This window comes from Mesoplodon bidens (assembly GCF_964165515.1).
Source record: "Mesoplodon bidens genome assembly, chromosome: 13".
In the NCBI taxonomy this organism is placed as follows: Eukaryota; Metazoa; Chordata; class Mammalia; order Artiodactyla; family Ziphiidae; genus Mesoplodon; species Mesoplodon bidens.
In genome coordinates, this window is record NC_138169.1 from 65,276,659 (window position 1) to 65,290,773 (window position 14,115).

A 14,115-nucleotide genomic window follows, 5' to 3' on the forward strand; every position below is an offset into this window, starting at 1 on the left:
CTTCCTGGAGGAGGTGTGGTCTGAGTTGCATCCTGAAGGATGAGAAGAAGACAGCCAATTGAAGAAGGAGCTGGAAAGCGCTTGCTTGGAAACACGTAAGCAAGGCGTGTTTGACGAATTGCAAGTTACCCTGCATGCTGGGGACCAAGATGGGTGTGTGTGTGTGGGGGGGTGTCTGTGTGGAGGGGGTGGGGGGTTAAGGCATGAGGTTGGTGGAGGCAGATGCTGAAAGGCCACCTGGAGTAGAGGAAGGAGGCTCTAGAAGGTCCCACACTAAATCGTACTAGTGGGGATAGAGCAAGGGAACATACGTGAGAACTGTTTGCATTTTTTACCTCTGGATGGAATGAGGCAGAGAGGACAGGATCTGGCTATTTATTTCATGTCGGGGGACAGGGCAGGGGAGACGGGAGAAGCCAGGTTTCTGGCTGGGGCGGCTGAGGCAGCGCAGGTGAGGAGAGATGAAGGCACCGGAGTGACGTTGCCCCCCGGGGACAAGGTGTGGCCCAAGAAGAGAGGGGAGGACAGAACCCTGTGACACACCCCAAAATCTGACTGGTGAGCTGAGAGAGGAAGGAGAGCCAGGTGACAGGAAAACCTCCCTCCAAGGGGGCATCTTCTCCTCCTCTCCACGAATCCAAACTCCTTGGCTGGAGGTCCTCGTTCCTCACTCAACACATTCTGCCTGGGCTGCTGGCCACCCTCAGGCGTGGGCATCTTGTCCTCCAGCACCACGGAGGACACATGTCCCCTGCAGCAGTCCTAGCACATCAGAGGTGCCCAGGGGATGTCTGTGGTGACGGCAGCTTAGTGCCGTGTACTGCAAACATGGGGATTCCCCTAAATGTCCCTTCTTTCCCTGACCCAGGGTCAGCCACCCCACGGGGGTCCACACGCCCACAGCCCGGTTCCAACCTTGTGGGGCTGAGAGTCAAGTCCAGGTGACAGAGGAGGGCGTGAAGGTGTTGCTGCCACAGCCCCTGCCTCCTGGACCCGGAGGCCCTGCCCACGTAGCTCGCGGGGCAAGCAGCTCGGGGCCCACCTTCCCGCTGGTTTGAGGTGATGGGACTGGAGCCCCAACAGACTCCACCAAATAACATCTCTACAGGGTTTGGACCAAGGAGTAAGGCCAGAGTCAGCCCCTGAACACCACCACCCCGAGCACTTCCTCGCCGAGTGACCTTGGGCAAGTCTTTTAACCTCTCAAAGCCTCCAGTTTTGCAGGGGGTCCTAGGGAGGATTAAATAATTCCCTTAAACGCTTAACATCATGCCTGGCAACTAGCTAAGCGTTCAATAAATGGTAGCTATTATTATTAAAGAGCTTCCTGGCATGCTGATGCAAGTTAGAGCAAACGAAAATGCCTTTGACAGCTCCCTAATGGAACACCTTCCACCCCACCCCTCCTCCACCACTACCACCTGGGAATTAATTACAGCCCTCCTTGGGTGTTTTCCAGACGTGGATTTTACACTTATTCTAGGTTGCAGAACTAGAATAAATGGAGGCAGGTTTCAGTTCAACTGGTAAAAAGCTGCCTCGAGTGGTAGTGAGCTCCCCGTCACCTCATGTGAACAAGCTGGCCCAGATGACCATTTGGCACTAAAGCTCTAAGTTAACATTCCTCGCTGTACAATTGTATTATAATTCCCTCGCATTGAACAGTGGTGCCAGTAGGCTGTAATGCTTTGTGTCACTTGGCAAAATGAAAAACTGGCAATCCTACTTTGGCCCTCCAAAAATTTTATGAAATTGTACCAGTTTGTGATATCTAAAATCTTCACTCCCACTTCAGAGACCCCCTTCCTGGGTCTAAGATTTAAGACCCTCTGACATAGACATCTAAACAGCCCCATTTGGTGCCTGATTTGAAGCTATGTCTTGCGCGAGAAAAGTCTTGAATCTGAAACGTGGCTCAGGGATTTCCCTGGTGGCGCAGTGGTTAAGAATCCACCTACCAGTGCAGAGGACAGGGGTTCGATTCCTGGTCCGGGAAGATCCCACATGTGCGGAGCAACTAAGCCTGTGCACCACAACTACCGAGCCTAGAGTCCACGTGCTGCAACTACTGAAGCCTGTGCGCCCTAGAGCCCGTGCTCCACAAGAGAAGCCCCCGCTGCCAGCAACTAGGCAAAGCCCGTGCGCAGCAACGAAGACCCAACATAGCCCCAAATTAATTAATTGATTGAAAAAATAATAATAAAATAAAACATGGCTCAGATCAGTGAAAATCCCAGCAAGTGCCACTGGGGCTAAGCTGGGCTGGGCCAAGGGAAGAGAGAACTGGAAGAGTGTTAAGCAGATGCAGAGTAGGGTCTGCCCAGACTCCTTGCAGCCTACTCCACCTCCCGGAGTGCCCAGTAAACTTAGCGGACCCAGATCCCTCCCTCCCACCATCAACACTCAGCCCCAGCCTCATCTCTACTCCAGGGCTTCAGCCCTCGGGGGATCTCTCCTGGAACCCAGTGTGGCAGTGACCTTCCTCTGGGAAAGGTGCAGTCATCTCAGGATTTAATGTAAAGCAAGGAGTCAGCAAGCAGGAACTGGATGGACCCCAAGTTCTTGGGACTTTGCCTTCCCATCCTATCTCCCAGTGCAACCTCCTTCCCAATCATTCAAAATGACATTCCCTCTTTTCAACTTTTCAGGCTTTGAAAAAATCAGCTGCCTTTGTAACTCAGGGCTCCCCGAGGCTGACCCATTACAAATTCGGGACAGCCACCAGCTGCACCCTAAGGTTCCTGCTTAACAAGAAAGGTGGTATCTGTGTAGGTAACGGGTCTTTCTAGGATGCAAGGAAGAGCAAGCTGTTCTGGGTTGTCTCTCCCTTTTGTGGTCCCACCAACCAAGCTTCCTCCCCAACCAAGCTCTGGGAGACCCAAACTGTCCTGGATTCTGATGGCTACATCCCGCTGCCCACCCACCCGAAGAAAAAGGAGCTGGAGGACAACATGGAATCAAGTATACATTTTAAAAATTGTTTAATGGAACATAAACTCCTTTAGAAAAACATTCAGCTAGGTGATAACACCCATAGAAAAAAACACCAATCTTGTGTTTATCTTTTTTAATTTGGCATTTGTTATTTGCATTTATATTAAAGCAAAGTGCATCTTTTCTTTATTTTTGTTTATACACATTGCACAATACATAAATAATGATGCTTATAAAACGTCTTTATATTTACAAGTAATAATATATTTATATATAACATAAAATACATTTTTTCTTTAATAAATCTCAGGGTTTTTTTTCAGGAGTCCTTTTTCTCTCAAAGCACTACAATGCTAAATTTCCAATGAGAATGCTTCTCTTGTTCATTTAAACCTTTGTAGTTAGAAAAATAGCTTATGTTAAAGTCTAAACATGCTCATTGAGCTAAGAGCAGTGTCAACGTATCATACGAGTGTATGAGTTGTAGAAGAAACGGAAGAGTTAGGTGTCAGCTCAGGATGGTGGTACCTTGGGTTAAGATGGACCGAATCCTTCTTGGTGGGGAGGGGGGCGGCTCCCCTCGCTGGTCTAACAGCAGAGCTCAACACACAGGCTGCAGAGGGGAGGAAAGTGCTGAGCTGGTTTTCTGAGTCCAGGAAAAACCTGATGTAACCAGGGCAGGGGAGAGGCGGAGGGGCCTGAGAGGGCACTGGGTGAGCAATACTGTGACGGGGCTGCCCCGGCAGCCCTCGGGAAGCCCATCTCAGAGGTATCCAGGAGCAGGTGGCCAAAAAGGAAAGACACGACAACGGCAGCAGGGTGGCCGGAGGGGAGTGAGATAGCATATGGAAAAACAGGTTCTGGTTCAGCCTCTGGCAGGGTGGCTTCTAAGAAGCCTGCGGACAGGCCAATGTCCTAGAAGGGGAGAGGCGGGATGGGGGCTTCCCCAGTCTGGGGGACAGAGCCTCGCTGCTGGCCGCTGCTGGGACACCCGCTGCCCCACTGTGCAAGTCCAAGGAGCACGAGGGACACAGCTTGGGAGCGCAAACCTCTCAGCGGTCAACATCCGTAGGAAACACACAGAGCACACCGCTTCCCCCATCTGCGTACACACACACACACTCTCTCTCGTACACCCTGACGAGGGTAACGAGGACCCCGAAGTCGAGGCCCGCCCCGCCATTTACACTGCGTTCGGTGGTACTGATTTTTGCTTCCCCTTTTCATGCCTCGGTGTTCTTCTGCCAACCATACCACCCGCCCCCGCCAAAACCCCGACAATTCTTTTCATAAGCTATTTCTCAAAGAACAAAACAGAACATAAACAAGAACGAGGGGAAGGAGGGGAGAAAAAAGGAAAAAGAAAAAAAAAAAAAAAAACCGACCAAAGAGTTTGCATGAAAAGCAAGCACTCAGGAGGAAAATATTAGCAGCAAAGTAGTTTGGACTGGGCCCGCTCGGCTCCCGCTCTGTTCTCTCCCCACGTGGCTACCGGCTGTTGAAGATGACCTCCAGCCAGCACGGGCAGCTGCTGATGAACTGGCGGGTGTAGCACTGGCCCCAGCCCTTCACGAAGCTGATCTGCACGGTGAAGCCAGTCCACGGCTGCTGCATGAACTCGTGGTCGTTGGGCCGCTGCAGGCTGTACGCTTTCTCGTAGTCAAAAGCCTTGATGGAGAAACCGGGGAACACTTTGTGTACCAACAGCGTCCTGGAGTCCGGGTTGTCCAGTGTGGCTGACTTGATGAAGATGGGGTAACTGCTGCGGTTATACACCCACACGCCATCCACTTCCCGCGTGAGCTGGATGCCACAGCCGATTTTGCTCCGTACTTTCTGCACCAGCTGACTCTTGTTGTCCGAATTGAGCTGTCCGAGGCAAAAGCCATTCCCCTGAGGTAGATCATAAAAGATATCCAGGGAGGGCTCCTGGACACAGTAGAGCCTCCCCACTCTCGTCTTCTCCTCCCAGTATGCCACCACGCACCAGTGTGACCGATCCCCAGGCTCCAGAAGAAGTTGGGAATCTAGAAAACAAAATGGCGGACATGGTTGGTTGGTGGTGATGGAGACCGGCCTTTTCCTCTTCCTCCCAAAATCAAGATCACACACAGCCCCCCCACGATCAGCTTGTCTCTCAGGGCAAGACAGAAGGAGCGAATGGGGTGCTGGATGCATTGCAGGCCGAACAGTCCTCCTACTGGGGCCTGGAAATCTTGACCCAGTGATGGAAGAGCCTTGCCTCTAAGCATGGGGCTTGCTGGGGAGCCTCTTCCCTCCATTCCCCACACCCTGTCAGAGACCCAGGATACCAGCACGTGTGCCCACCTGGCCAAAGGAAAGCCCCATCGCTGCAGAGCTCAGAAGCCAAGACCACTTAGTAACTTGGCTGGTCCTGGTTTTAGGGCTAGAAAAGGCCTTACAGTTGCGGGTCTAGAATTACAGTTCTTTAAACTGGATGGAACCTTGAGGGCCAGCTGCTCCAGCCCCTTGTCATCCTCATGAGAAAACCTGGACTCAGAAAGCTTGTTGCTCAGGCCCCAGGGATGATGGAACCAGACCTAGACCCCAGGACCACCTGCTAAGCAGCCTTTGTGCTTGTGGTCTCCCAGTTCTCAGATCAGTGCCTTGGTCATAAGGAGGCACTATCCGGGGGGAATTTTTTTTTTTTTTTTTTTTTTTTTTGCAGTATGTGGCCTCTCACTGTTGTGGCCTCTCCCGTTGCGGAGCACAGGCTCCGGACGCGCAGGCTCAGCGGCCATGGCTCACGGGCCCAGCCGCTCCACAGCATGTGGGATCTTCCCAGACCGGGGCACGAACCCGTGTCTCCTGCATCGGCAGGCGGACTCTCAACCACTGCGCCACCAGGGAAGCCTTTTTTTTTTTTTTTTTTTTTTTTTTTTTTCTTTTTGCGGTATGCGGGCCTCTCACTCTTGTGGCCTCTCCCGTTGCGGAGCACAGGCTCCGGATGCGCAGGCCCAGCGGCCATGGCTCACGGGCCCAGCCGCTCCGCGGCATATGGGATCCTCCCAGACCGGGGCACGAACCCGTATCCCCTGCATCGGCAGGCGGACTCTCAACCACTGCGCCACCAGGGAGGCCCGGAAGCCTTTTTTTTTTTTTTTTTTTTTTTTTTAAAGAGGAGCCCCTGCAGAGTTTATTCCCCGCCACAAATATTTATTTACTTATTTATTTATTTGGCTGTGCTGGGTCTTAGCTGCAGCATGTGGGATCTTCGTTGCCACGTGCAGGATCTTCGTTGCTGCATGTGAACTCTTAGTTGTGACACGTGGGATCTAGTTCCCTGACCAGGATCGAGCCCTGGCCCCCTGCATTGGGAGTGTGGAGTCTTAGCCACTGGACCACCAGGGAAGTCCCATATCCAGGAAAAATTTTAATGGACGTGGTTTGGGGTAAAAGTATCTATCTTCCTAACAGAAAAATAACTCTGTTTGTCAGCGGCAGCTCTGTATACGTGAGTTTAGGTTAAAATGCCAATCACAACCTGCAAGTTGGTGTCAGCCCAGACTACCTTAACTTCCTCCAGCCCAGACAGAAGATGATGTGTTTTAAGTGGGTACCGCCATGTTTGCAGGGTCCTGCCTGCCGCATTTTCCTGTTCCCCTTCCCCCCCTAGAAGCATCTAATGTCGCTGCCCTGCCCCCTCCCCTCCCCTGGAGGGCCCACCCCGGCTTTCCTGTACGTGCTTCTTCCCACAGGCAGCAGGGGAGACTGGGGTGATTCTGGTAAGGTGACTCCCGAACAGGTGCTCAGAGATCTTTAAAAGGGGGGAGCATATGATAGGAAAGGGGGCCCTGGAGGCTGGCATTCCGACTCCTCCAACTCCTCCTTTAAGCTGGAGCCGGCGGGGCAGGGCTCAGACTGGGAACCCTAAGTCTCCCCAGCCCAGCCGGGCTGCAGGAACACTGTGGTTTGTGCTGGCAGGGCGGAGACCGGAAGTCTTGTATTTGTTAACGAAAATGGGGAGGCACAGGGGGAAGGCCTGGCAGGCAGCAGAGGCGGCCTCCTGCCCTCCCTGTAGGTCCCTGCTTCTCACTTACCGGGGTGGGGGGCTTAGGGCATGAAGTTGGGGGTGGTGTGTGATGTCTTTGGGTTTGATTGGCCTTTTTGATTTTGGAACCACTGTGTCTAGAGCCTGGATGATGATGGGTTATAGAGCACCGCAGCTGGGGGTAAAGGAGGGCTCGGGTCCCGATTGTCCTGCTGACCCGGCAGGCTGGGTAACCAGTGCAGCTCAGCACACCAACTCCTTCCAACGTTAACAGGCATGTAAGGACCTGGGAACCAGTCAGCTGCATTAACTTTGCATGGAGGTGTCCCGTGAATAAGTCTGTACAAAGGCGCTCGGTGACCCACTGAGGCAGCCACAAACGCCCACCCTGAGCACCAGGTGCCTGGACACCCCCCACCTGGCCTTCTCAAATGCCTGCCCCACCAGCTACACAAGACGGGGAAGCTGAGGGCTCCTTCCTCCCCTCAACCACTACCCCACCGAAAATCAACACCAGAAACCTGGCCCATCACCCCTGACCCCGACATTCATCTCTAAAGCACAAGTGTGAAAGAGGCTGTGTGCATGGATATGTGCACATTTCGAGTGTGTGTTATGTGAATGTGTGTTTGCGTGCGCATACACAGGAACATATGGAAAAACAAGAGAGCGACAAGAGCTCCAAGCAGAAGGTGAGTCATCAGGCATTAACTTGTTTCTGCAAAGTATCCATCAACTGCTAATAAACTCGTGAGCGCTGGCAATCTTTTGAACCCTCTTGCCGAGGGAGTTCAGCTCTGAAGGCTATACCAAAGACCCATAACCTCCACGTAAATAAAAATGCTCTGACGTCCAAGTTTGCCGGGTTGGAGAAAGCCCTCTTCTGGAAGGCACAGGGCGCCCACCTGCCTGCTTGTTTGCGGGGGGAGAGCGTTTCCAAATGTAAGAAGTTCTCACTTATTATCCCAACTCAGGACAACAAACCGGCCTGGAAAGGAAGGCTCAGGAGTCGCTGGGAGGGAGGTTCAGGAGACCCTCAGCGGAGCCTCACAATACTTTGTTTCATGGAGCCCGGCTCCCCTGAAACCTGGCACCCGCCAGAGTATGGGGGTTGGGGGAGTGGGGGGAGGGGAGGGGAGGGAGGCGGGTGGGAGCCTGAAGATTGAGTTGCCCCTGTGCCAGGCCCACCGGCAGGGGGGTGGGGGTGGGCCTTGTCTGCCTGGCGGGATTCAGGGGGCAGAGGAAGCTGGGGTCGGGGGGCTGAGGTTGGCCAGTAGAGAGGAAAGGGAATGGGGCGGGGTGGGGGGCGTTCTGGCGGGTTTCTCTTTCATCTGTGTGGCCCGACAATGCACCCAGCAATTTGCTGCCAGACATCCCCTGGAGAAAGAAAAAGCCTTTTTCTGTTGAGGTTAATGGCCCGGCCCAGATAAACGGCAGCGTGTGGGTGTCCCTCGATGTAAGCAAGGTCCCTGAAAGCCCACTAGGTGCCCCAGTCTGGAGCAGCAGGGCCCCCACGTGTCCGTCCCCCCACCATGTCACCCTGCAGTCCCCTAGTGCCCTGATACCTCTTCTCCTTGATGCTCCTGAACTACACAGCTCTGAGCACAGAAACAGGCTGTCAGGCAAACCCATCTCTAGAGCGAAGGCCCCTTTTACACAGCACGCTTCTGGGGGCCCAGTACAATGCCCCAAATTGCCAGTTCAGACCCCACTCCTTAGCTCTGAAGTACCCGCCGTCTGGGCTCATTTCTAGGAAGCGCTCAGCATCATCTTCAGAGAAGCACAGTTCCTGGAATTGGGCCCACAGCCCACAAGCATCTCCCCACAGAGGTCGGGGCAGACGCTTAGCTCCTGGGGGCTTCCCAGGCCTCCAAGTGAGGAGCTGGGAGGACCCTGCACAGAATAAAAAAGGCCCCCTCGTTACAAGGACTGAGGAAGGGTCTTAGAGTATCCTGGTTGCCGATACTTAACCTCCGAAGGCAAAACTCGCAGTTCCCTGATGATTTCCCTCAGCTTTTATAACCTTTTCCGGTATTTTCAACAACTTCTCCCTCCTCAGAAAACTGTACGGGGGGCCTGTTTTAAAACTGTATTTGTGCATTTTAAAGCATCCAAAAGAAAAGCTGTGTTGTCAAAAGCTACCTAATCAGATGCCTGCTCACAATTTTTTCTTTTTATTACAGTTTAGGGAATGTGTGGAGCAACCCCAGAAAAGTGCTGAATCAGCCTAAAATTCCTTTAAGGTTGTTTTCCCCCCTCCCCTTGCCAATTTCCCTTAAAGCATAAAATCTACCCTTTAAAAGCAAAGCGGGAGGCCGTGTGGAGAAGGAGAAGGATTCTGCCTCGTGTTTGCACTTGCATTAGGGAAGACCACTTAACAAGGAGCTCCCTGCCTCGTACAAAGAGTTATTTAATTACCCTCGTCGTGAATGAACAGACCAGACCCTTCCAGAAGACCAGAGGCTCATGAATGAATCTCATGCCTGGGATCGCAATGGCACAGGGTGACCAGACCCTCAAGGCCACATCCTAGGTAAGAGAGGAACTTCCCCCTTTTAAAATTTTTGATTTGAAGGTGTGAGGAGATGAAGAAGAAAAAAACTGGAGGGAGGGAGGAAAGACCAAGTTCAGTGCCTCGACAATACCATATCCGGTCTCCAATATAGGAAGTTGCCCATGAGGCCAGAGAGGCAGAACTGTTCCAAAACACCCAGTGGGATTCTGAGAACGCTTGAAGTGAGGCCATCTCACCCTAAGCTGTGTCCACACACAGAGGCGGTGCTGATGGGACAGGGGTGGGGCGTCCCCAAGTTTCTGACTTTTCAGAACAGGCACATACTTGGGAAACGAAGCAGCACAGAGAAAGCCACAGAAGCAGGCACCTGCTGAGTCCAATGTGCCCACTGCCAGGGCAACCAGGGGGCTGGAATAAAAGGCGGGCGGGCGGGGGGCGGTGGGTGTCTCAACCCACTCTCATCTCGGCGAGGCACTTGGATTATAAAGGGATTATTTCTCTTATCCAACATTCTGGTTATCCCACTGTGGGATGGGTCTGCGAGCCCCCACCCCAGTGGTCCAGCAGAGCACACAGCTGGGGATGGAACCTGGGCAGAAATGGCTGCCTCAGGCGGGCTGATGAGGGCAAACGAAGGGCACACATGCAGACCCAGAAGTCAACCCGGCAACCCTGGAACGCAAACGTGGCCACGCCTCGCCCTCTCAGGTCCAGGGTCCTCCCTCCTCGGGACTCCAGCGCCACCAAGGGTTGCCTCATCCTGTCCTTCCCCCTACATCAGTCGTCCCAAAGGTTAACAGCTTCATCGGCCTGGCTCCCCACCCTGGTCAGGAAACTGTTCAGAGAGCAACCAGCTCATTTCAGGGACAAGGACTGAGATAAAAGGGGACTTGGTGCCAAGCCGTCCCATCCACTCTCATCCCAAACACAATTAACAAAGTCTCTCGCTGGTGTCTAGTTTTCAGGAGAAAGCAAACACATAAAAACTTGCTGCGGTGTCTGGGCTCAATCTGGGTTCTGGGGTCGGCTCTAATCAGCTATGCTTACAACCTCACCCGGGACACAAAAGATGATGCCCCTCGGATTCTTGGGGCAGCAAAGACAGCTCTGGGGTTTAGAGCAAGCTACCATGGGGGTTGAAATTAACTCAAAACATTTCAGGTTAACTCTCAGTTACCCAGAAAATGCTCAGACCCAACCCATCACCACTACCCCCAAGCTCCTACACCAAATGGATCAGAGAATGAAGGCAGGACAGAAAAGTTGGATACTTTTTCAGAGCGCTGCAATGAGGTTCTCCACTGAGGCGGCTGGACTGGGGGGTGGGCGGGGGTGCCACAAGCTCTCCTTCAAAGGCCAGGGTGCTTCTTCAGGTCCCTGTGCCCAACCTCACTCCTCAGTGAGTTCCACCCGCCACGAGCTGACCAGCTATGGAGTCAGACACTCCCCCTTCAATCTGCCTCCCGTGTCACCTTGGTGGTGACTTGAGCTCATCTCTAAAATGGAGCTCCCAGTACTGGCCACACTGGCATTGTGACAATTTGATAAAAAGCAGCCAGAGGTCAGGGCCTGGCCAGCAGCCACAGCGGAGGGTCTCAGTTCTTAGGGGCATATTATCTCTTAGGTTCTCCAGATGCTCGGAAAATGCTGACAACTCTTCGCCCCACCCACCCCCAGGTGGGAGAACAGTTCTGGGCTGATACCTTCACCTAACGAGCATTTACTATGCATAGTTCTGTTGAAAGGGGCTCACAGAAAGGGGACCCTGTGAGGCTGCACGGTATTACCATTCCTATGTTAAAGGAGGGGCAATGAGACACACATCACCTGCTGAAAAGCAGAGCTGGGTTCAAGGCCAGAATATTGTCTGGGGTGAGTCGTGTGTGGGCGGCTACCTCAGGCCTCAAAAGCCACCAGTCCTCTCCAAACACTAGAGGGGAAAACAAGTGTCCTTCATAGCCCACAGCAGAAATGCTATGCCTACCGTGGCCCCCGAGTATGGGGTCCAGCTCCCTCGCACCAAGCAAGCCAGGAGTGAAATGGCTTCTTTGCCAGCAAGCTGCTGCTCTGTGACCTTGGCCAAGCGGCTTTGCCCCCCTCAGAGTCTCAGTCTGACCAGCCCACAACTGGGGCAAAGGCAGCTGGGGCAAAACAGCCCCATGGGCCCCCTTCTGGCTCTGATGGTCTCTGGCTACACCCTGGGTTTCAGTATTCAACAACACAGGTTCCATTTATTTTTACTACCTTCTGGAGAGTAAGAAAATCATTTCGGGGAGCAGGGCACATTTTTGCATTTCATTTGCAACAATAAAACAAAACAAAATCAAAAGGGAAAGGAGATTTGAGTCAGATTTGGCCGTGTCCGTCTCTAAACCAACTTTTTTTTCATTGCAAAGAGTTACAAACTCGTGTTCTTTCTGTGTCGTCATTCATGGCCCCCAGGAAAAGGTGAGTGTCCAGGGAAGGGTCTCCTGTATCACCATCTTATTTCCAATGCCCACCCATGCTCGGGCGCCCTGAAGCTTCTCACCCATCATCACCCTCCTTCCTCTTGCAAACTCCCCTGGGCTGACATATTTGGCAGGTCCTGCTAGTCTAGAAGACTGATTCGTGACTGTGCCTTACAAACTGTGATGAGTAATCAGTTACTAGAGCTAAAATGCACTTCCCTACTCCCCCAACGGGCCACAGCCCCACCTCCTAAAGCCCCTCAAACGGCCCAAGTCGGAGGCCCCCAGCCCAGGGGTCCCTCCTAAGAGCAGTGTTTTGCCATCAGAGAATATAATTAAGGGTAGCGCCGGGGAAGGGGGGAAGCCACACAAATCAAAAGCTCCCATCTGTCTCGCCAGCCGGGCTGATGCGGCTTCCTGTGCCCCAGCCTTCAGCCATGCAAATTATAGCGTGTACCCGGCTGCCTGCCTTCTGAGGAGGCCAGCTCTGCCCAGCTCCGAGGCCTCAGAGGAAGGGTGGGGACTCCCAGCCCGGCCAACTCCATTCATAATATTTACAGTAAATGGGCCTCCCTGGCTGTTGGTTAGTGTGCATCCAGCCTCAACCTCTTCAAGTCTGAATTTCAAGTCTCGTCCACCCCAGGGTGCATCACCAAGTTCCCACCGTCGTCCCCCCCACGACTTAACTCAGCAGCTCCCTTCAGAAAGAGGGGTCACACACTTGCACACAGAGCCCCCCAGACCTGCCTGCACGGGCGTTATCTGCTCACCTGCCTGCCCCCCTGGGTAGGATCCTGGCCACTCCCGGGAAGACACAGCAAGGAGGGGAACATCCCACAACAGAAGGGCGTGCGAGTCACATCTCTAACCCACCCAACCCCCGACCCGGAGAGAGTCCACAAATCCCCCCCAAAGTCCACGCGTGGATTCCCAACTGGCGGTGCGCCTCCCCTCGCAAACACAGATCCAACAAAGGAAACTACTCTTCAACCTCCAGGAAGTCCCTCATTTTCTTCTTTTTACTGACCACTTGTAAGTACGCCGGCTACGCGTTAAAGAATCTTAATAAACACAGATGCACAATCAGCCAGCTTTCCGAAAGGACACAACCCCCAGAGGTGCAGGACAGTTTTTGCCTGGTTCTGCAGGTCTTGGGGGCTCTGCGGGAGCAGCTTTTGCTGTGGGTCTCAATTGAATAAGGCCCCCGAGCTGCACGGACCCTCCAAGCTCCCTACAAGGTATTCCAGCCCCAGACGCGGGCCCTGCCCCACCCCGTCCTTCACACAGCTCCAGCTCAACTCTCTCGTTTTTCTGGAGGGTAGAGAAACCTTCCCAAGAAGAGGAAAAATCCAGTGAGAAACAAAAGTCCTTTTCATCCCTCCCCTCCCCCAGCTCCCCTTGTTCCATAACAATTATGAAAACTGTTGGATGGGATGGCATTTTGAACATTTACTGCATTCCGGCCAATAAATTCCAGCGCTGGATCTGATGGAAAAGCCTTCCCTCTCCGGCCAGCTCCCTGGCTCCCCGCCCCCTGCTCACTCCCGGCCCTCATTCCTCCTTTCTTTACAACCCAACACCAGGGCCTGGCCAGGGCCGCACTGTACTTACAGGGAAAAACAACAGTACGACAGAGTGGAGACAGTGTGCAGACTGGAAAAGTTAATCATTACTTCTGTCTGCCTCCGTAATCTAATCTCCCTGGCTTTGACACACTCACTGCTCAGCCATCCCAGCCCTTTCACCCCCAAAGCACCCAGGACCTCCTAGGTGTGAGCCCCCCCACATCACGGGCCCTCCCACCCCTTAGCCTCCAGTGAGGAGGCCAGGGGAATGAAAGTCCCCCTACCCTGGACCACCGTCACAAGGCCACCGCTGCTCAGTGCTGTGTGCTCCACATTTCAGAGGACTCTGGGCCTCATGTGAACGCGGGCTCCAATCTGGCCTGTATTCCTGCAGAGAGCCAGGCCACCCCTCCTCCGCTGTCCTCCTCCCCCCACCCCATGCCACTCTCCTCTCACTCCCCCTGCCCCAGGGCTCACCCTCAAGTCCACCCAGTTGCCCCATGTGATCTGTGATCCGTCTATGCAGACTCTCAAGTCAGGATGGCCCCGCCTCAAAAAACTCAACACAGAATTACCACATGACCCAACAATTCCACTTCTGGGTATATACCCAGGAGAACTGAAGCAGGGTCTTGAAGA

The 14,115-nt window shown here is 53.4% G+C and overlaps 1 protein-coding gene across 2 annotated transcripts in view; it reads right to left on the reverse strand.

The window, feature by feature from the left end:
- Positions 1–2,957: 2,957 nt before the first annotated feature.
- SMAD7 (SMAD family member 7) overlaps positions 2,958–14,115 on the reverse strand; it is a 30,430-nt gene continuing 19,272 nt past the window's right edge. For both annotated transcript variants that reach the window (XM_081251781.1, XM_081251780.1), the window contains exon 4: positions 2,958–4,961. In XM_081251781.1, coding sequence (XP_081107907.1) covers positions 4,423–4,961 — 539 coding nt within the window. In that variant the 3' untranslated portion in view covers positions 2,958–4,422. The remainder of the gene's footprint in view (positions 4,962–14,115) is intronic.